The following is a 23,893-nucleotide window of genomic DNA, read 5'->3' on the forward strand; positions in this document are numbered from 1 at the left end:
CGAGTCCTCGGCGAATTGAGCCGCTGCGACTGCCGTGATCGCCCTCGCTCCCTCGATCTAATCCTGGCGATCTTTCGGGGGACCCACTAAACTTGCCCGGACCTACTGCTACCTCCTCCAGCCGACTCCTGGGACGCCTGGAGGCGTCGGAGTCCCCCGCTGCCTGGTTTCGCGCCGCAGAGGGCGTGGACATTACTGTGGGCCCCCGCGCCTTCACACTGCCTGCTCGTCCTCCCTCTGCCGCCCCCATCCCGATTGAACACAAGCCGCATTTTACAACAAGGTAGGGGGGCTCGAGGGGATTTTAAGCTACTGGCTCCTGTGGCCCTGGGCGGCCGGTCCTGCTGCCCGCCGCCTGCCTAATCCGCAGCAATCCGATCGGCGCGGGCTCGCGCTGCGGCCCCGCGCTCCATTGACTGCCCTTTGGCCATTGCTCCCCCCTCACGTGGTCTATGGGGATTCACACGGCGGCTTGGCCGCACTACACAACACCGCTGCCTCTGATGCCTGCAGCCCGCTCCCCCTGATTCTCCATACTCGCTGGGCCGGCGTGATACACCACGGCTGTGGTCACCTACTTTCTGTATACCTCATTCACAGGGGCAACGTTCTTTTGGCCTCCCTGAGCGCCGCTTCTGTAATCAATGTGACTGATCTGGCAGTCGGGACCCTACCAATCGCCGAGGCCCGGTGCAACAGCTGTGGATATGAGATCCTAAGGGCCCCTGTGACTACACAGAGCTGGGATATTACTCACTGGAATAACCCTAACCTCTTCTAAATGCATCCCACCACCTAGTCAGCTGCGCAATCCCGATTCATTGATTCCTACCCAGTTCATAGCGCACCGGGGGGCTCACATTGCCCACACTTGATGCTTCACTGGACCGTGCCTCCGGAGCCCCCACTGACATTGCTCCGTGTGTGGTTGTCTCCCTTTGTGCCATCTTTGCAGACACTGCTCCCTCGAGGCATCGGACCTGAAGCGCTATAACAACGTCCGCACTTCGTGGGTGCGGGGGGACACATCAGTGCCTCTGGTTTGCCGGGGATCTCCACACAGAAGCTGCGGCTGACTGAGCCTCACCACCATCCTCCTGGCGTCCCTGTTAGGGAGAATTCTCTGTAAAGGCTAATTTCCCAAACCTAGTGAGTCCCCAGCAGCTTTGCTGGATTTTTGGGGTTTATTTTTTCTCCTGCTAAGAGTAAGACTCTTTTACTCCCACTCTTAGACATTATTTGAGGTGTTCCTTTGTCTTTCCATGTGTTTTATGGGCTATGGGGTCTTTTACTCCATAGGGTTTCATGTGTTTTTGATGTGGGTTACACAGCACCCTCTGTGCCGTAACCCACGGGGTGTCGTAGCGACCCCCCAACATAGACTCCATACCCTGGGACTGACTACTGTCTCCCAGGGCATGTAAAGTCACCATTGGCTTTGCTAGTCCCAAATTATGAACAGAAACCAGTGCAAACCATCATATTGTGGACGTACTCGTCGGGGCAATTAGATTGCCCCGGGGTCTGTTGTTCGAGGGGGCACGTCTCCGTCCCCCCTGATCGAGTTTTGGCTGGTGGCAGTGGATACTACTTTTTATATTCAACTGCGACTATATCGCTATGGGATTTTCCCATTGTTCGAGGCTACCAACTTTAATTATTTAATTCTTATAGCTTCGAACATACGGCCGGTTTATTTATTTAATATTAATTCACCGGTTGGTATTTTTTGCCAGAACTAGATTCTAAAATGGCGATTGTGTTCTCTTCTGTGACTCCAACCCAAGTTGAGCCCTTTGTTCCACTTTTTGGTGGGCTTCTCCACAGAAGCCTCCAAAAGTGGTGCCACTCTGTCTGGGTACCACAGGGGGTGTGGGAGGTGGCTTAGGCACCCTGGACTGAGTTGCCTTGGCAACTCAAGTCGCACTCTTGTGTGATTGGCCCAAGTGGTGAGCCGGCCGGCTCACCACTTAGCATGTTTGATTGACAGCTAGGCTGAATGAATGGGGGTTTGCTGCATAAAAGCAGGGCTTTGGGGACTGGAACTTCAGAATTCGCCACAGGACCTAAGAATCCGAGGAGGGAGAAGCTGAGCCGACCTGCAACGACGACACCACCGGTGGAGCCCTGCTGAACCGTCTCACCACTTTTCCCGACGACAGAGGAGATCTCCAGTCCGGAGAGTCTTCTTCCTTTGACTGGTGGGGATAACCAGTTTTGCCTTCTTTTCACCTTCCTGGAGCATCTCGTGGCCGCCTTGCCCGTGCCAAGCACCTCGGCAACCTGAATACCACGGTTTACCACTACCGCGAATAGAAGGGTAGTACCTTTTAACCAAAGAACTCTGCGGCTGGTTTCTTCCCTGGCAGTGCAACGACCTTCATCTTTCCTCCACGGCGAGACCTCCTCTTCCTCTGGACGAAACACAGACTTGCACCCGCTGCCAGGAACAACTGCCCCCGCTGGAGCTTTCTTCACACTTAAGGTACTGTGTCCCGCCTGGCTTCCCTTGCGACAGATCGTTCGGGGTCACAGTAAAACCTCGACTTTCTAACCTGGGCTGGCCTGGGGCAACCTAGCTAACTTTTCCTGACTTTAATTTCATTCTTTGTGTGCAAACTATCTACAAGACTCTTTGGGAATAACCCCACTGTGTGAACATGGACCCCTTCTGCTTGCTCTCTCCAAGAGTGGGCCTTGCAATTGACTTCCTTGCTCTCCAGTAGAACTCTGCCTATCCTGCCTTACTGTGGTTCTTTAGAAAGTATTGAAATGTGTGTGCTTCCCTAACTCTGCCTTATCCCTCCCTTTTTAATAACTTATTAGAGTGCCATCTTATGTTAAGTGCTCACCTCTGTCTGAAAATAAGTGGTGTTTCTCACTAAGACTTGTCTAGTAAGTAATTAGGGTTGTATATATATAATAGTGACTGCGTGCTGAATTTACTTACCTTTTTGTGCTAGTGTAATTTACAAGTGTGTCTTTAAATAATTATATACTTTTACACCAAAGCTCTGGTCAGTGTTTGCTTGTGCTACTGTATCTCTGTACCTATTGTGTATACTCGATATACTGCCTAACTATTCTTGAGGGAAGTCTGACTGCTCAGCCACAGCTACCAAGTGAATCTGTGTGGTACAGACTGCTACCAAGTGGGTTTACTGCCAAACACCTGTAGTCTTAAATCTTTTGCAGTGGTCCCTAAGGGAACTGCACAGGTTTCTGCCTAACAGTGCCCCCATCTGGGCAATCATCTACATAGAAACCTATCACCCTTGCTCTCTGGCGCCCCTTGTGGTCCCTGGAGCCCTACTTTCACCGGCACTATGACAAGGGGAGCTGGCGCTGGAAAGAAGCAAAGCTCGCCTAACATGTTTTCCAAGACAGCGTCCAGGCCACCGCCCGAGGCCCCGGAGGAGGTACCCACCGCCTCGACACCCTTGCCCCCCGATGACTCGCTGGAGTTCATGCGAGAAGGATTTACTGCACTGCATTCTAAATTGGACGACATGAATGGCACTATCTCTTCTATAAAAGCCCATATTGAAAGAACAGATAGCAGGGTCGCTGAGATCGAAACTAGAGTCGGCACTGCTGAAGATGACCTGGGATCTCTACGAGCCGCAGTTTCCACACTCGCCATTCAAGTTTCGGCAGTGGAAAAGAACGACAACCTCGAATCCCGCTCCAGACGAAATAACCTGCGCATCGTTGGCGTCCCCGAGGATAACATCAAGGAGCCCATGGAGGACTACGTGGAACGTATCCTTTTAACACTCCTGGATACACCGAAGCTCTCCTCACAGTTCGCTGTTGAAAGGGCGCATCGCTCTCTTACGGCCAAACTGAGGCCGGGGGGCGCCTCCTCGACCCATCATAGCCTGAATCCTAAATTTCCGGGACCGTGATGCCCTGCTACGTGCTGCCAGGGCCAAAGGGGAACTACTGCTTGGTTCAGCAAGGATTCATCTCTACCCCGATTTCTCTGTCGCTGTGCAACAAGAGCGCAAAACCTTCCTGGCTGCGAAAAAGAGACTTTGTGACTTGGGAGTCAAATACTCCATTCTCTTCCCTGCGAAATTAAGGATCGAACATTCGAACCAAACACTTTTTTTCACTATACCAGAAGAGGCATAGAAATTTATTGATGAACACTTTTCCGGATGGCCCATTCATTGTTGCTGCATGTGCTATGCTTATGATGCCCCTTGTCCGTCCCTTTGTCCTATATGTATCCGCCGCTGGCGAGGCTTCCTATGACGCCCATGCTTCAATGAAAAGTTTATTCGATTTTTTCTTGTTGCTCCATTGATCCTCCGCAATGTTTCCCTTATCTGCCACACAGACTCGCTGTTTTCAGAGCAGTTCGACACTCGGATGAAGTCCCAGTTTGGAAGCTATCCTATAGCCGTTCTCAAGCCTCCGGTGACTGGTCACCGGGATTCTGGGTTCACCCGAGCTACACTGGACCTACAAATTGCTTTCGTATTGGTGCTCCGGGGTCCACGGCTCATGTCCTTGGTCCCCGCTGCCCTCTCTCTTTCGGACCGGGGCCCCGCTGCACCCTTGCTCCTACACTGTGTACTCTGGTTAACACTGCTGTATTGTATAATCTCCTCACGCTCTCCCCGGTTCGGCGCGCCATCGCCAGGCTAACTAACATTCCCCCATGCGCAGATGCCTAGTAGTTTGTTGTTGTTATGGATCTGTTTGGGTTTCGTCCCTCTGATTGGTGAGGGATGTGGGGGGGGGGACGTTATGTTAAAAAAGTCTTGACAACCACTGGAGGTGTCTCATGCGCCACAGCAGTACATCATGAATACATCGGTAGGGATCCGTTCACACCCAGATCAACTGACTCCCTTTTTTCTGGTTTCCTATGTGCAGAAGCTCAGTCAACACCCCTAAACAAATGGCAAGTAATGACCTGACCTTTATGAGCTTGAATGTCCGGGGCTTGGGCAACTACAAAAAGATGCGGCAGATACAGCTATATGCTGAACGCCAAGCTGTCAAAATTCTTTGCTTGCAAGAAACCCACGCTCGCTCCAAACAATATGAACGATTCGCTAAACAGTGCGGCCCCCAGAGGTATTACACTAACTATTCCACCCAAAGCCGCGGCACTCTCACTTTAATACACAGAAGCTTGAAATTCGTGTGTAACCACTCGCGTATAGACCCCCTTGGCAGATATGGATTGACCGTCGGCACACTGCAACACCAGGAGGTAGCTATCCTGAACATCTACGGCCCGAATGCCGACGACATCCACTTCTATTTACACCTAGCCTCGTTCCTGGAAAGCTTTCCCTTGATCCCGATTATATGGGGAGGTGATTTTAATACAATATTGGATGTCACCCTAGACAGGTCGGGCTCGAGACCTCGCCAACTCTCCAGAGCAGCCTAGATCATTCTCACAATGCTCCCTCGACTGGCACTAGTGGATGCCTGGCGGCTAATGTACCCTGATTGCCGCACACATTCATTTTATTCCTCAGTCCATGATTTGCACTCTAGAATAGACAGATGGCTTATAACCGTCATGCTAGTTAGGTCAGATGCGCATCTGATATTCTGGCTGGCAGCGCTCTAAGGGTTTTGCATTTCGGAGCCGGAAGGATTAACCAGTCGGGTAGGATTTAACCCAGAGTGGCCTAGGAGCACTAATATCGGAAAGAAATAGAGGTCACACTTCCGAAGATATTGGCCTGAACCCTTGAAGTATGTATGAGAGTGAATGAGTGTGGCCTGAGAGAAGTTGTGTGATTAAGAGGTACATTGAGGTTGTGTATTTTATGTAAATGTGTTTTCTATATGTGTATAAATTGATTTTTGTATATGTGAATTACATTTGTGAATGTTATGCTGGGTTAGTCCACTTGTATTTTGAAATATAAAACAACTCCAACCTTGATTTTTTTTAAATAAAATTAAGTTATCATTTGAATGTGCATTTGAAAGTGGGTTTGTGTTTATTTGAAAGGTTGTCACTCCAGGGGCACCCACTTGTTGTAGAGCCCTGGGGTCTCTTTTTGTATGTTGTGAGATGACTGACATCGCAACACAGCCTGGGTCTGCTCTCAGTAAAAAAGCTAACCCTCGTTTGAAGAGGAATTTCCATAACATCTTTGGCTAGAAGCTCTGCAAACCAGTCCAAATAAAAGCATTCAACTATGATATCCTTTGTCTGATCACATACAGCCATTTATCAATAGAAAGTAGGATTCCAGGGATCTCATTAATTTTGTTTTTAGCCTGTTTTTCAAACTGATGTTCTCATTGAGAAAACCAAAAGGTCATGGGTGGAAATGCTTTAGGCAACAATTCTTAATGACTAGGAATCTCCCTAGGCATTAAGTTGATTTTGAGCTCATCTGTGCTATTACCCTAATGTACATTCATATCCAAATCAGTCAAGTCTGAAATGCTATGTCGCTTCCACTCTGAATGGAGACAGTAATAATCTCTCATTAATATATAGCATTCCATGCAGATTCATGTCACTTCTAATTGTTGTAGTTGGTGTAATACTCCTACGTCCCGTCCCCTTTCCTCCATCCTGTATGTGCAACCCTCGCTATGGACAGGAACAGAACCTTTTTCCACCAGAAAAAGAACACTTTTCCTTTAAATGTAAACACGCGCGGCCTTGGGAGAATGCGCTCCCCTAATCCCGGCCACCAGTGTCACACCTAATTCCTCCTTTCGAATGGATTGTGTCCTCCCACGTATTCCTCATCTTGTGATAATTCGTTTTGCCAGCTTCGCTGCATCGGAAATACTTTTTCGCCAGAGGGTGCTGTGCTCGAGGTTGTGGCGTTGAATGTCCCTCGACGGGCTCCGTACCGTGTCAATGTCACCGCTGGTATAAATGGCTCGAGCCGCGCCCGTTGGCTTCAGTTCCGTTTGTCCGATTGCTTCGCAACTCGTGAACGGCACGCTTCAGTATTTTCTATCGAAAAAATGTCTTCTTCTTCGACCACTTCGACTCCCAAGACGGGTTTTAAGAAGTGTAGTGATTGTGGATCGAAGATGTCCCTCACCGATCCCCATCGTATTTGTTTATGGTGTCTGGGCTCAGGCCACCGAACGGGTGACTCTGGTTCTTGTCAATAGATGACTGAAAATGCCCTCCGTGAGAGGAAAAGTAAGTTGGCGGGGGGGCGGGAGGCATCCAAGGGCTCTTTGAAAGCCTTGTCAAAAAAATATAAAAAATCATCCGACTCTAAAGAATCGGAACGCCGTAAAAGGCACTCGAAGAGATCCTGATCTCGTAGCAGGTTGACACGATCTTCTTCGTCTTCCTCAAAAAAGCACAAGAGGAGACATAGATCTCTGTCATCATCGTCCGATTCTTCATCTGAATTGGTTCGATGCCCAACTAGATCAAGTTCCCCATCTAAATGGGAGAGCTTTAGGAAGAAAATGTTGCAGGTCTTCGAGAACGCGGCCTCGAACCCCTCGAAGAAACCGCAGAAAGATCAGACCCCTGTTGCTCTTTTAGACGACGCAACGCCCAAACCGAGTAGTACCCATAAGTCTCGAGTCGACAAATCGTCAAGAGACCCTTGAGGATCAAGTATCTCGCCGATCCCTCATAAAAAATTTAAATTATCGAAGTCGGTTACAACTTTATCGATGCCATCGGCGCCGACGACTTCGACGTTGAAGCCTACTTCATCTTCGACGCCTTTGTCGAAGACTTCCTCGAGTGTGTCGAAGATTCCTTCGACTCCTTCGATGACCACCTCGAAGAAAACTCTGATTCCAACGACAACTTATGAGGAGGAAGAGAGAAGGTTTACACCTTTAGCAAGATCTGACTTTTTAAAATCTGTGTCCTCCATTTTTGAGGAATCTTGTTCAGAGAAAGAGGAAATCACTCCCCATGGAGTAAAATATGCAACTAGACAAGTTCCAGAAAAACTGGTAGATCCTCAGTCTAAAATGAGAGACCTGTCTGAAACTCTACATTGTGCCAGTGGTGTGGACACATTACCTGAATTGTAGTTGTTTGCACCTGATCCTGCAGACCATGCGGACTCAGGGTACAGGAATCTGATGAGTAGGGTGATTGAGTATATGGGTTGGGGAAGAGCTTCCCCTACATTTGAACAGGATGACATGACGGATAATGTAGTCAGAGGCCCTCGGAAAGATCCAATTCTTCCTTTTCATAGAGCATTACAGAAAACAGTAGAGAGAAACTGGGAGAAACCAGATAGCATTGCTGCAATAGATAACAATCTCCCAAAAAAGTACAGAACTTCGTCTTCTGATCCAGAATACCTGAGTAGACACCCTACTCCAGAAAGCTTGGTAGTTCAGGCAGCTAATACATCCAGGCAGACAGCATACCCAACCATACCGCCAGACAGTGAGGATAAAAAGGTTGATGCCTGGGCTCGTAAGGTTTTTACTTCGGGTAGCATGGCCTTAAAATCTACCAATGTAACCTGTACCCTGGCCAGGTTCACACATACCCTGTGGGAATGTATTTCGGCGGCTGAACATATTCCGGAAGGCGCAGAAAGGGAAGGCTTCCTGAATATAGTCAATGACGGTAAGGAGGCAATGGGGGAATGTCTCCAGTCTGGACTGGATACTGCTGATAGTATCAGTAGATCCATGGCTTCAAGCACGGTACTACGCAGGTTTGCGTGGTTGAGGAAGTCGGGGTTCGCACCGGATGTGCAGAACAGGCTCCTCAACATGCCCTTTGATGACTCCAGGCTGTTTGGTAGTAAGGCTGATGAGAGCCTAGAAAAACTACAGACCTCGAAAGCGGCAGCAAAGTCCCTTAGTGCCTCTATGCGACAGCCCCAAAGACCCTATTCAGGCACATCTTCCTGGAGGGGTCGTCCTTTTCGATACTACTCCTCTGTTAGTAGAGGAAGAGGACAGGCCTTTGAAAGGGGCAGAAGAAATGTCACTAGTGGTGGACGAGGAAAGACGACAAAGCCATCTTCAGAAACGGCATCTATGCCCTCAGCCGCTCCTGCAGCCGCCTCCAAATCTCTGAGGTCTTATCTTACAAAACACCAGTGGGAGGCAGGATCTCTCAGCATTTGAAAGAATGGCAGGGCATTACTTCAGATGCTTGGGCACTGGAAACAGTAGCTCAGGGTTACTGCCTTCCTTTCCTAAAATGACCTCACGATCATCCACCGGGAGCCACTTCGACCAAGATTCCAGACTCGCTCCTTTGGCAGGAAGTTATAACCCTGCTAGAGAAAGGTGCAATAGAACATGTACCTGTAGCGGAGAGGAACAAAGGCTGGTACTCCCCCTACTTTCTCATCCCCAAAAAGGACAGAGGATTGAGACCCATCTTGGACTTGAGAAAATTAAACAAATTCCTCAGGAAGGACCAGTTCAAGATGGTAACCCTTTCTCAGATCCTTCAGGCTTTCCAACTTCAAGACTGGTTGGTGTCATTGGACCTTCAGGATGCTTATTTTCATGTCCCGATCCATCCCAAGCACAGAAAATACCTGAGGTTCGCAGTTGGCAGTTCTCACTTTCAGTTTCGAGTTCTGCCATTCGGGCTGACCTCTGCTTCGAGGGTTTTCACCAAGTTGATGGCAGGGGTGGCAGCGAGTCTCAGGAGAGCGGGGATTCACGTCTACCCCTATCAGGACGACTGGCTAATAAGGGCACGTTCCCCAGAACAAGCTCAGGAACACCTGTCGATCACTTGCCACTTCCTCCACAACCTGGGCTTCTCCCTCAATTTCAAGAAGTCCCACATGATACTATCCCAAAAACTCCAGTTTATCGGAGCAGTCTTGGACACTTCCTCGGGCAAAGCCTCGCCGCCCGAAGTGAGAGCTCTCCACATCCAGCAGATGGTAACAAAATTCCAGAAAGCCCAGCACCTGCCGGCCTTCGATTTCCTAAGGTTGCTTGGCCTCATGGCATCCTGCATTTTTCTGGTGCCAGAAGCCAGATTGAGAATGAGTTCTCTCCAATGGGCCCTCAGAACTCAGTGGTCCCAGTTCTCGGGGAATATGTCAGATCTTCTGCAAGTCCCGAGCGCAGTTGCTCAGGATCTATCATGGTGGGCTTGCAAAGACAACATTCTCAAGGGAGAATCCTTTTGGCAACCATGGCCGGACATAACAGTAGTGACGGACGCCTCACTCACGGGGTGGGGAGCACACACCAACGATCTGACAATCAGTGGACGTTGGTCTCCATCGGAGTCCAAACTACACATCAACCTTTTGGAGCTGAGGGCAATCAGGCTGGCTCTGAAGGCCTTCCTGCCCTCCGTACAGGGAAAGAATGTCCTGATAATGACGGACAATACAATGGCCATGTACTACCTCAACAAAAGAGGAGGCGTAGGATCACTACCTCTGTGCAGAGAGGCAATGCAGCTCTGGTTCTGGGCAATACGAGAAGGAATCGTTCTTTCGGCAGTTCACCTAGCCGGAGAGCAGAACATGGCGGCGGACACTCTGAGCAGGCAGAGCACAGTCTCCCACGAGTGGGAGTTAGCTCAGGAAGTCCTTCTGGAGATCTTCGCCCATTGGGGAACCCCTCAGGTGGATCTGTTCGCAACCTCGGTGAACCGAAAGTGCGATCAGTACTGCTCAAGGGAATTTCCTGCGAGAGGAGCTCTGGGAGACGCGTTCATAGTGGATTGGGATTTTCCCCTGCTGTACGAGTTTCCTCCAGTCCCCGTGATTCCTCAAGTAATCAGGAGGTTGAGAAAGTTCAGGAAAACCATGATCTTAATTTCCCTGGATTGGGCCAGGGGAACGTGGTACCCAGACCTTCTGGATATGTCCATCTGCCTTCCAGTAAGTCTTCCACAAAGAGAGGATCTTCTCTCGCAAGAGGTCAACATGCTCAACCTTCATTCATGGTTTCTGAGAGGTTGAGATATAAGGATTGGGATCTTCCGAATGACGTTATGGAGATTTTACTTTCGGCCAGAATGCCAGCAACAAAATCCTTGTACCCGTGTCATTGGAGTAAGTTCAGTAACAGGTGCAAAGATAGAGATGTGGACCCTTTTCAATGTGGCACACCAGTGGTGCTTTCTTTCCTGTTACATCTAGCCAATCTGGGGCTCCAGATAGGAACAATCAAAGGATACCTGGCTGCGCTTTCCATTTTTAAGCGTACCTCGGAAGAGGTTTCTTATTTTAAAATACCATTAATAATACAATTCCTGAAAGGATTTACAAATGTATATCCACCAATACCATTCCATGTTCCAACTTGGGATTTGAATCTAGTTCCTAAATTCTTGACATGTATACCATTTGAGCCTCTGCACTCATGCCCATTGAGGCTTCTGACATTAAAAACTGTCCTTCTGGTGGCATTAACATCGGCCGCAGGGTTAGTGAACTACAGGGTCTCGCATGTAAACCTCCATATACCACTTTTTATAAGGACAAAGTAATTCTGAAAGTTAAACCATCTTTCTTACCAAAAGTACCAAAAGTAGTTCCCGACTTCCATTTGTCGCAGAAAATTGTTTTACCAACATTTTAGCCTCCTCCTCATTTGGGAAAAGAAGAGGAGAGATTACATAGGCTGGACCCCAAAAGGGCCCTCAGCTTTTACATTTCAAGATTGACAAAATAACACCAAGACGACCAGCTTTTTGTGGGATACACAGGTCGTAAATTGGGTTTAGCGGTGACCAAACAAACCATATCCCGCTGGATTATTCTTGCTATATTGGAATGCTACAGACTAGCGGGGAAAGACCCACTGGATGGGCTACGCGCTCACTCCACAGGGGGAATGGCCACTTCTACGGCTTTGAAGAGGGGAGTCCCGGCAAAAGATATTTGCTCAGCTGCAACATGGGCATCAATACATACTTTTACCAAACATTACTGTTTGGATACTGCATCCTCAAATGAGGGTTTATTTGCCAGGGCAGTACTTCACTCTGTACATGAAAACAAAAACTAGTACTCCCGCCTCCAGATTGATCACTGCTATGGGAGTCTATCACAAGATGAGGAATACGTGGGAGGACACAATCCATTCGAAGAACAGGTTACTTACCAACTGTAACGTTCTTTCGACTGGATGTTCCTCCCACGTATTCCTCATCGACCCTCCCAACCTACCCCTCAGTAACGTTTATACTTTCTTGCAATTTCCTCTCACTATGGGCCTATCAGTCACAGCATACGCCTATATGTTCCATGAGTATTTCCTCGAAAAAACAGAACTGAAGCCAATGGGCGTGGCTCGAGCCATTTATACCAGCGGTGACGTCGTCCCGGTACGGAGTCCGTCGAGGGACATTCGACGCCACGGCCTCGAGCACAGCGCCCTCTGGCGAAATTTTTTTTCCGATGCAGCGAAGCTGGCGAAACGAATTATCACAAGATGAGGAATACGTGGGAGGAACATCCAGTCGAAAGAACGTTACATTTGGTAAGTAACCTGTTCTTCTGCATCGAAGGGAACAGACCGCTTTCACCAGCGCTCACGGGTGAGGTCTCAAGCCTCGTAATTCCATCCCTTTTGATTTTTCTAATTTCAGGATGGCGCCCAGGACAGAAGCCCACCAAAAAGGTGAACCACAAAGGCACAATCTTATGGCCAGGGAAGGTTGAGGTCCTATAACTCCGGTCACATTGACCACTTCATACCCGACATCCACGGGTCAGACATAGTACCATGAGGGCATGTACTCGCAAGGTGGGAGAAGACCACTTGGGAAAATTGCTTTTTCAACACATTTTTTACCCTTATGCAGTCTCCACAGATGGGTAACATCCTGAAGGGCATAATCCAGGAGATGCTGTTTCCCACACCGCCACTTCAGCTGGTGCTTGTGCAGTCTGTATCTCCACCACCACCGTTGCCCACGCCTCTTTTGCTTACGGTTGCAGCACCTACACTTCTAGTTCCAGTGCCTGTCGACCCCTTCTAACACAGGTGATCAGCAAGACACTGATGATGAGGAGGAGCAGAGCACGCCTTATTCGGCGAGAACATTGCATGATAGAATTGCTCGGCTAGCTGATTACCTAGGCATACCTCAGCTCCAGAAGGAGCTACCGGAGTCAGGGGTACTAGCGGAAGTGCTCACCATCAAAGTAGAATCCAGATCTGGCATCCCATTGCAGAAGGATGAGGAGGCTCTGGCGAAGAAGGGATGGCTCAAGCCCCACTCCAATCAGCCAACAAATAAGAGGCTGGATGCAAAATTTAGGCAGGTGCAGGGCGACTCTCTGCTACTGTCGGTGCACCCCCAGCCACTGTCGTCAGTCATTGAAGCGGCATCTATGAATGCCAAGGCCCAGAACTCTAATTCAAGCACCTCAACCGCGGCGCTGCTGGGCAAAGAAGAAAAAGCGCGTGAGGCCTATGGGAAGAAGGTGTACTTGAATGCAGGACTTCACCTCAGGCAGGCTAATGCTGATGCCATCCTGGCAGTGGCTAACCAACGACTGTGGAGGGAGATCTCAGACTTCCTCCCGGATATTCCAGCTGACAAACAAGCCGTGGTCAAAGCAGGACTTGCAGAACACTCGTAGCACAAGACATCATGGAAGCCACTTTGGTGCACATAGATAACGCTAGCAGGGCAATCTGTGTGGCTACTGACATGAGATGGACAGCATGGCTTAAGGTGACAAGATTCAACCCTGATGTTCACAACAGAATCCCAGGCCTACCTTTTGAGGGTGGCGACTTGTTTCACTTCACTTTGGATGAGGAGCTTGATAAAAAGAAGATTCGCTCACAGACAGCCAAATCCCTGGCCATCCTCACTAAGCCAGCAGACAAAACCTTCACACAAGGCCACTCTTGATCAAATAGACGGCAATCGTTGGTAGTTTCCGGGGTTTCCAGGACCGCCGGTATAGGCAACCGGACAGGTCACCCGCCGTCATAGGTGAAAACACCCGAAGTCTTTGCACAAGGGTTTTTTTCTGTCCCCCTCCCAGGCATCTGCCTCCGACCCAAAAAAGCAATGGCAGCTCTTCTCAGGTCCACAGCACCCCAGTCGGGGGGCAGGCTGGCCCTGCACAGTCAAGCCTGGCACTCACTCTTCACAATCTCATGGGTGATTTCGGTAATCTCCTCTGGCTTCTAACTTCACCTACCATCCCGTCCCCCTGTTCCCCCTCACCCTCTCCCACAGATCCTTCACTCTTGGCAGAGATACATTACCTTGTGGAGAGGGAGAAGGTGGAGGAGGTTCCTCTCCCACAACAGGGGCAGGCTTCTACTCCCGCATCTTTGCCATTCAAAAGAAGAATTAGGCAGGCTTGTCAGTAGGCCTAGGACTTTCCTTCCTAAATCTGTACCTACCTCTGCAGAAGTTCCAAGTGGTGACGCCAGCGCTTATAGTGGAGACATTGTGTGTGTGGGGGATTGGACATGCTCCCTGGATCTGAAAAACGCATCTTTACGCATCCCCATAATGCAGTCTCATCGGTTCTTTCTCAGGTTCTGGGTCATGGGCTTGCATTTTCAATACAAGGTGCTGCCGTTCGGCCTGAATTCAGCACCAAGGGTTTTCACAAGACCGATGAATACAGTGGCAACACTGCTCAGCTCCGAGGGCCTCTGTCTATCTCTACCTCGACGACTGGTTAGTCCGAGGGGGATCCCCGTAGCAGGCCAGTTACTCAGTGGCCAAACTCATGACTACACTATATGAACTGGGGTTCTCAATCAACTACCAGAAGTCTCAGCTCTACCCTACACAAACACTGGTGTTCCTGGGGTTGCTGTGGGATACACAGAAGCAGAAGGTGTTCCCCACGGGGGAGAAGATGGCAGCAATCCAATCTTACGTTGCTCACTTCCTCAGCAGAACAGTAACTACGGCCTGGTGGCACCAGCACCTGCTGGGGTCACTGACGGCATGCCTCCTGGCTATCCCTTACACCAGACTACGAATGACGAGGCAGCAGCTGCTTTTTTCGGCTTCCTGCAACCAGGTGTCGGGTCATCAAGGAGCCCTGGTCACTATACATGTGCACCTACAGCAGTGGTGGGAGCAGAATGCGAACCTCCTAGTGGGCAGACCTTTCAGACCGCCTCCTGCGGATCACACTATGAGTACAGACTCCTCACTCCAAGGGTGGAGTGCTACACTGGGGACACATTCAGTACACGGTCTGTAGTCAAAGAAAAACCAACAAAATCACATCAACTGGCTGGAAATGATGGCCATTTGGCTCAAACTCAAGGCATTCCTCCCATTAATCAGGAGCAGTGCTGTTTGCATTCGGACAGACAACTCTACCTGCATGTATTACCTAAACAAGAAGGAGGGCACCAGAGCCTCACTCCTATGCAGGCTGGCCCTCAGCATCTGGGAGTGGGCAATGGCACAGTACATCTGAATCTCAGCGATACATCTGCTGGGAGAATCGAATCTTGAGGCGGACAGACTCAGTCGGCTCGACTCCGATAACGAGTGGCAACAGAATGAGAGTCCTTCAGGAGATTTTCAGCAGGTGGGGTCGCCAGGTCACAGACCTGTTTGCGACGGAGAGCAGTCAGACTTGTCAGCAGTTCTCATCCTGGTTGGGTGGGGTGGGGGAACGGGGCGCTGCACCCTCATGGACAGGCTCCAGATCCCCTGGGATGGGATGTGGGCATATTAATTTCCTCCTACCCCACTCTTCCACAAAGTTGTTGACATGGTCAGACAGTTCCAGCAGCTGCATCTCATCCTCATTGCGCCGCAGTGGCCTGCCAGGCCTAAGTTCTCGGACCTTCGGCAGCTGTCAGCCCAGCCATAAGTCCCTCTCCCGCTCAAGAAGGGCCTGCTCCTGGTGCAGCGAGGGCAAGGGGGGTGGTATTTCACCCTAGCCCTGTGAGGCTAGCCCTCACCAGCTGGTACCTGAGCAGGTGACTCTCCAACATCTCTAGCTGTCTCAGGACAACCTTGAAATCATCCAGGGAGCCAGGAGTCAGGCTACTCGAAAGCAGTACAAGAGCAAATGGACCAGGTTCTGCTTCTGGTCCAAGGAAAACGGAGTGGACCTGCTATCCTGCGTTCTGGACCAGGTGTTGTCTTTTTCAGCGCATTTAGCCAGATCTGGGGTCCAGGTTGACACCTGCAAAACATACCTAGCGGCCGTTGGCGCATACAGGAACTCGGACAGTTTTACTCGGCTAATCCAGTAGTGAAGAGGCATTTAGCAAGTGGAAATGCATAAAATTTGATAAATGATTTAGCGGGGTTAACCAGGCTGTACCCTCCTGTCAGACACCTGCACCCAGTCTGGGATCTCAATGTTTTTCTGAGCGCCCTAGCACCCAAACCATTCGAGCACATGGCCTCTGTGGACATCAAATTAGTCATACTCAAGACAGCACTACTGGTGGGGCTTACTTCAGCTCGCAGAGTTAGTGAGATTTAGACTCTGGTGGCTTCAGAGCCCTACCCTGTTTCATCGGAACCAGGTTGTGCTTCGCACTCACCCCATATTCCTACCAAAGATTGTCTCCTCTTTCCACATGAATTAAGAGATTGTGCTCTCCACTTCTTCCCAAACCACAAGGAAGACGCTGAGAAGGCTCTCCACTGTTTAGATGTGGTGTTCGGTCAAAGGATCGGAAAAAAAAAGGATGGAATGCCCTTTTTTTTCGAAACCAAAAGGACCGGAAAAAAAAGTTTCGAATGCTTTTATATTTATTTATTTATATATATTTAAGTTTAGTGTGCAAAAAAAAGTTTTCTAAAAAAGGAAATCAGGGGTTTGGGGGGGGGGGGAATGCCCCCCCCATAAAAAATAAAAAAAATGTTTAAAAAAGCATTCAAAACTTATTTTTTCGGCACTTTTGGTGTCGAAAAAAAGGCATTTGATCCCTTTTTGTTTTAGATACTTTAACCTATAAACTTTAGATGTAAGAATAACCTTAAAATGCAATCTTTACAGAACCAAGGAATTTCGCAAAACTGGCACCTTATTTGTCACATTTGGAGGCTCAAGGCCTGGATGCTCATGCCATCAGGGCAATGGCAGCGGCTGTTTCCTTCAAACGTCACGTACTGTGGCAACTGATTAGCAGGGCGACGACATGCACCACTCCATCGGCCTTCTGCAAACACTACTGTCTGGATACCAAGAGCTGATGCAGCATCATTTGGCCAGGCTGTGCTCTGAAATCTGTTTGCCTGGAGTGTCCAGCTCTCCTCCCCAGGGTGGTTGTATCAGTTGTAGTCGCCCATACAGGATGGAGGAAAGGGGAGAGGATGTAGGAGTAATTAAGTGTTACTGCCCGGAGTGACTAACGTACTCCTAGTCCATAGTCATTTTTCCTCCATACGTCCCACCATACTTCCCCCTAAAAAAGGAGCGATGTTGAACAGTTCAATACAGCTGATGCATCAAAGGGGACTGAGGTGTGGCACCTGTGGGTGGGGTTAGGAGAGCATGGTACCAAGGCTTTAAAGGTAAAGTGTTATTTTTCTGGTGGAAAAAGGTTCCATTCCCGTCCCAAGCGCCCATACAGTATGGAGGAAAGGGGACTATGGACTAGGAGTACGTTAATCACTCTGATGACTAACAATTTATCCAATTTAAGGGTACAAAATTTACCAAACTCATAAATACGAGGTGTTGTGTTGGGCCCTGCAGGGATTCAAACCTACAGCTGCAAATTGCACATATATGACTGGGAAGACTGCTTAACTTGATGAGTGGCCTTACTGACTCCAGCAATCCTGGACATGTTCCGGCCTTATGATGGTACAGCTTGAGTCTCTAAGCACAGCAAGCTCTGGGCCCAGGTCTGGCATACCCATCTCACTGAGAGAGACCTACTGACAAAACTAATAAATGATTGATGTAAGTGGTTTAGCTAAAGCTGCTTAACTACTTCAAACGTTTTATTGACTTGTCTTAGTCTATATACTTTTACAAAAGAGGGTTAATCCTATGGACATCATTCTTAAACCCCACATTCGAAGCGAGCGTTCCAACCTGAATGGCTAGGCCACCTCTCCTCTGCATGGGAGCACAATCAAACCCCAGACTGTAGTCTTAACCTTCCAGTGCTACTTTGACAGACCTTGGTATCGCAACCAATCTTCACTCACGTTTGAAACCTTATGGCTAAATAAGTACATGGAGGAAATACAAATACCTCCATAACTCTAGTGTAATATGCTTCCTATTGAGCAGTTTATTGAACATTTGTATGGCACCTATACAGCTAAAAGTGTTTCCTGGCGCCACAAGACAAAACGGGGGGGGGGGGGGGCAGAGGGGGTGGTGTGGACAGAGGAGAAAATAACCATAACGGTCCTACTAGGCCTTATGACATTTGAATCTTGCAAGTGCAGTAACAAGAAGTGCAGGGAGAGGGGGCAGATCAGGGCGAAGGGATGGGATAGGGAGAGGGGGAAGTAGTAGTGCAGGAGGGAGGGGGTCCCAGGGCCTGGGCAAGTGCTAAGGGGAGCCCACGAGGGCAAGTGCCTGTGGAAACAGGGGTGGGTGTCAACTAGTGTGGGGACCAGATTCAGTAGGCTAGTCAGGGAAGGGTGACCGAGGGCACGTAGTGGTAAAAAGGGGAGCAGGGGGGAAGACTAGTCGTAAGAGGGCCTGGCCCCAGTAAGGCTCATAAGGGACTCAACCAGTTCCAGCGGCAGGTGGAGACTAGCAAGGGAGGGAGGGAGAGAGAGGGAGAGAGAGAGAGAGATGGAAGGAGGAGAAAAGGAAGGTCTTGAGAAGCTTCCTTATCTTGAGGAGATCCGGCTCAAGTCAGAGAGGGCCAGGGAGGCTGTTCCAGAGGGAGGCTCCTGCCAAAGAAAGGGATCTACCCTCCATTCCCTGCTTGGAGAAATGTCTCATCTGCAGAGTGTTGGCACTAGAGGACCGAAGGACTCTAGCAGGGAGGTATTTAGGGAGAGCGAGTTGAATGTAGCAAGATCCTAGGCCCCAGAAACCCTTGTGGATGATGCAGTGTGTCTGAATTGGACCCTTGCAACCACTGAGAGCCAGTGGAAAGATTTTAGGGCTGGAGAGATGCGGTCCCTGGGCTTGAGGTCAAGGATAAGTCTTGCAGTCCTATTCTGGATTAGTTGAAGAGGGTGGAGGGAGGAAAGCAGCAGATTAAGGAAGAGGCTGTTGCAGTAATCCAGCCTGGAGAGAACCAGAACTCTGGAGACATTGAGTTTCTGGGGGAAAGTGAGGAAAGGGAGACTGCCTCTGAGGAAGTGAAACTTTACTTTATTACATTTATATTGTGCATCAAGTAGCCTGGATGCATACAGGCGCAGGACGAACAGACAAAGACAATAAAAAGATAAACCAACACACGTCACAACTGAAAACATCACGCAGGCATCATCAACTGGTTATAGGTGGGCAGTTATCTAAAGAGCAAAGTTTAAAGCTTCTTTTTTAACACTTCAGTGGATTTCATTGCCTTGGGATCCGGTGGTGTCCTGTTCCAGACTTTCAGGGCAGCTACAAAGAAAGCCCCTTTTTCTACCAGTGCAAGTTTACATCTGGGCACCTTCAGTAGATTCAAATTGTTAAATCTAAGATCTCGAAAAGATGATTTACTTTCTCGTACTTCCGCCAGGTACACCAGATTTGACAAAGGTCAGCGATATTAGGTGAGAAGGAGCGACAGAAGTCGAAGATGACACCCAAGATGACATCCATGTTTTTAGCCTCACACAAGGGTGAGGGAAGGGGGCCCAGGGAGGGTGGCCAGAGAGTAGGACGGGAAGGTAGGGGACAGGAGTTGCAATGAGAAGAATCTCAGCCTTACTGGCGTTAAGGCAGAGATCGTTTGCAGCACACCATGCCTGAATAGCAGTTAGTCGAGAACGAAAGAGGAAGGAGAGGAGGAAGCAGAGGGAGAGCTGTGTGCCATCTGCATAATACTGGCAATGAGGAGAGAAGTTGGAGATAAAGTGGGCAAGCGGGGCAAGGTAAATGTTGAAAAGCCACGGCCAGAGGATAGAGCCCTGAGGGACGCCTCAAGTAAAGAGTGAGGTAGAGAATAGAAAAGTGCCCAGTTACACTTGGAAGGCCGATTGAAAGGAAAGAGGCCAACCAGTCCAGTGCCCGTTCCATGCCATGGGTATCATGGAGCCGATTTATGAGGGTGGAACGATTGACCGTGTCAATAGGACAGATTGAGGAGGATGAGAACGGAAGGAGAGTTGTCGAGGTTTGAGAGCAAGTCATCATGGGTGTTCAGGAGAGCAGTTTCTGTGCCTCTGGCTGCTCTGAAGCCAGACTGGTGGTCGTGGAGACAGTCAACAGATTCAGTGTGATGAATTAGTTGGGAGATGACCAACTTCTCCAAGAGTTTCCTAAGAAGTGGGTAGTGGAGATAGGGTTGTAGTTAGCCAGACAGGAAGGGTCCGCAGGTGACTTTTTTAGGAGGGGTGCACAAGGGAGTGCTTGAGGGGTAATAAGGAGCCAGTGGCAAAAGAGTGGTTACAGAACTCCGCCAAGGAGGGAGCGAGAGAGGCACTGTTGTCCTTGATAGTTCTAGAGGAGCAGGGAAGTACATGTTTGGAGGAGACTTTCATAGAGCAAACTGTCTTGGTGACCTCATCTGGCGCTATGGGCGAGGACTAGAGTAGGGGGGAGAGAAGAAGGGTCAAGGGAGGCCTGGGTGCTGGTGAAGGAGGGAGGTGGGGTAGACGAGAGAGAGGACAGGATGTCCCGAGTTGTGGTTGTGAAATGGGAGGCCAAAGCCGTGCAGGGGGCCTGAGAAGTGGAGACTGCAATTGAAGTTTCTTACAGATTTTGAAAAGATCTGCTGTGGTGTTTGTGACCCCTGAGATGCAGGCTTTGATATGGGCCCATTTCTTGGAGCGGATGGAGAGTGTGTATTGCCTTTTGAGCAGGTGACAGTCCAGTTTGTCAGAGGATGTGCTAGAAGCCAACCACTTCTTTTCTGCAACTTTGCACTTGCATTTCATCAAGGCTAGGTCGGAATCATACCAATTATTGCACTTGCAAGCAGGCTTCATGTGGATCCTCATGGCAGGGACAAGGATGTCAAGGGTGTTGGAGATGGAGAGGTGAAGGTTAGCAAGGGATGAGTCAATGTGAGATTCAATAGCAGGATTAGTGGTGGGAATGAAGGAGGCGACAAAAGCTTCAACTGACACTCGCTTCATCGGTCGAATGACGGAGAAGGAGACTGACAGTGCGGGTGAAGGCTTGGCTGGGGAGCCCTGGAGCCCAGATGGGAGGAGAGGAGAGCATGGTCTGACCAGGAGAGAAGAACAGTGAAAGGGTTAGAGGAGGAGATATCAGCTGATAAGAACTCATCCAAGGTGTGCCTTTCTGAGTGGGTTGGACAAGAGGGGAAGAATGGTGTGGGAAAGGGAGTCAGTGGTTGTGGAAAAGTAAAGTTGCCACATAAAGAGAGTCGATGAATATTGAAGTCTCTAAGGAGGAGTAGCTTAGAGATACAGGTCAGAAGAAAAGGGGCAAGGTCAGCCCACTTTGAAAGGAAGAGGGAGATCGGCCCAGGGGCCTGTAGATGGTAGCAAGAGTGAGCGAGAGGGTAGGAGAGATGCACATCTTGCAGACAAGACATTCAAAGGAAGAGTACCATTTAATAGTATTATGGAAGCAGAGATCCATTCAGGGAAGACCAGGGCCACGCCGCCTCCAGACTGGTTAGACCTGGGCTTGGAGAGGATCTTGTAGCACTCAGGAAGGAGAGTGTCAAAAGCACTGACAGAGCTGGCATTGAACCATGTCTCAGTGAAAGCGAGGACGTCCAGGTCAAAGTCTTCAAGGAGGTGACAGATTTCAGAGGAGTGTTGGACAGACTCCCCCTGAAAGTTTCCCGGTAACTCTGAAGTTCAGATACGTTTTTACAACTATTCTGTAGCACCCTGTTGAATGTTTCCATTCCATTTTTGATGTTGGGTGTCTAACAAATCCAATATTTTTGAGCAGGTCATAGACTTCCGGAAGAAAAGCATCACATACTTTGACTCCATGGGTGGAACAAATATGGAAGCCTGTAGAATATTAATGTAAGTTGTTCATTTATATTTTATATATAATCTGCATTGTGAAAGTTTGCGGTTCTTGCTGTTCTGTTTGCCTTCTATTTCTGGTCTGGTTGAGGTCTTGAGTGGTGAAAAACCATTCATTGCTAGTAGCGCCTATCGCCACGTAAATTGAAATTCATAACATGTCTCCTAGGAACACTAAAGAATTTACTGCCATCATATGTCCAGTGCATCATCATATGTGCGTGCACTAACATTGTATTCTTTGCATGTATAGCCTCACAAACCTGTGTATTGTCAACATTGGCTATGTACAGCCTTATATGCCTAGGTACCATCATCCCACGATAGGGACAGTGATGATATGCTTGATAGAATATCTCTTGCCCAAGAGATTCCATCATATGCATAGTGCAGCCTCATATTTCCAGGTACTGTTAACATATCCTCTGTACAGCAATATTTACCAGGGTACTACAGTCTCATTCTAGGTATAGCCTTATTTCTCCAGAATGGGGTCTGCCATGGATTCACATGCTCATGAATATTCCCCGTCGTCAGGCCGGGAATCCTCGGTAAAGAAAAAATCAGTATCAATTTCGTTACTGATCTGTCTTTCTCAGTAGTAACCAATCACTGGTCTCTGGGTCATACTGCCCCCAGCCAATGACTACCCTCTCCCTAAGCCCCGCCTCTGGCAGCCATCTTCAGATTTTTACCGCACGCTCAAGTGTTGGGAGTCCTCGTGTTTAGCTCTTGAGCTTTTGCTGCGTTTTCGCGCTTTTTCAACAAGAATTTCAAATTTTTCGGTCAAATAGAGCCTCAAGCTCCACCGAGGCTGTGAAGATTTCGTCGAGTTACGCTTCTTGTAGGATTACAGAAGTTTCTGCGGCCTATGAACATGGCCCAGGAGAAAGGAAGCTTGACGCCCGGAAAGCTGTTCAGGGTTTGCCCTGGATGCCAGCTGCAGAATGTGTTCAAGGAGGACGAGCACTCGAAATGGCTCTACTGCCTTCATGAGGACAAAACGCATGTGGAGAAGGACTGTGCGTTTTGCAGGAACATGTCAGAATGGACCATCAGGGACCGACACCTTTGTCTCTCCAACTGGCTGGAAGCTAAGAGCCAGTCAGGTGAGAAGAAGAAGTCCGAGCGGTCTTCTAAGTCCTGTGAGCGCGCCCCGGCGACGTTGCCCAACAGGAGGCAAAGCACTGCGAGTCGGCAGGCACCGGGAGCACCGAACGGTCGGGCTCCTCGGCTGCCAGCCAGGGCGCACCCTCTCCAGCGCCATCAACCACGGGCCAACGCTCTGGCTCAGGGAAGAGGAAAGCCGAGAACCCGGCGAAGCTTCTGGAGAGGCCCCGATCAAGCTTGAAGGATCCGGCCGAGGGGGAGCGAGGCGGTGACCCTCCCCCCAAGGTGAAGGCCACAGGCCCACACAAGATGGTAAAGGCCTTGATTCACCCGGCCAAGGCCTCTATCGAGGAAGTCGCGGCGGCCCTGGTGCAGCCTGTGGAGGCTACACTAGTGGATGCGACCTCAGGGCCCAGAGTCTCCCTGCCTCCATGGAGGGAAGCCTCTTTCAGACCCATCGAAAAGACCCCCGTGAAGAGCCCGGCAGAAAAAGGGGGGGGGGGCGGTGGCCATTGTGGACATGGACACAGCATCCGAGGAGGAGCTGGTCAAAGTCTTAGAGCGCCTCGACGAGGGCGTCGTAGAGGCCCATCCCCACGGGAGGATCCCGACGAAGGTGACGACGAGGGTGACGGCGGCACCGGCGAGGGTCCTAGCCACCCGTCGCTTCCGGAGCCGCAGGATAACTCGGCGGCCATTTTGTTGGCGATACAATTCTTATGTTCGGAGATAAGGACGAGATTGCCCTTACCACCGACGGAGGATCCGGAACCAGGCTCGACGGAGGAGCCAGAG

At 49.6% G+C, this 23,893-nt stretch overlaps 1 protein-coding gene across 4 annotated transcripts in view; it reads left to right on the forward strand.

Moving 5' to 3' along the window:
• The window catches only part of SENP1 (SUMO specific peptidase 1), a 1,568,779-nt gene that overhangs the window by 1,242,850 nt on the left and 302,036 nt on the right, over window positions 1-23,893 (forward strand). For all 4 annotated transcript variants that reach the window (XM_069653453.1, XM_069653456.1, XM_069653457.1 and 1 more), the window contains one exon: window positions 21,906-21,985. In XM_069653453.1, the coding sequence (XP_069509554.1) occupies window positions 21,906-21,985 (80 nt within the window). The remainder of the gene's footprint in view (window positions 1-21,905; window positions 21,986-23,893) is intronic.

This window comes from Ambystoma mexicanum, chromosome 3q (genome assembly GCF_040938575.1).
Source record: "Ambystoma mexicanum isolate Mex_15411 chromosome 3q, UKY_AmexF1_1, whole genome shotgun sequence".
NCBI classification, from domain to species: domain Eukaryota; kingdom Metazoa; phylum Chordata; class Amphibia; order Caudata; family Ambystomatidae; genus Ambystoma; species Ambystoma mexicanum.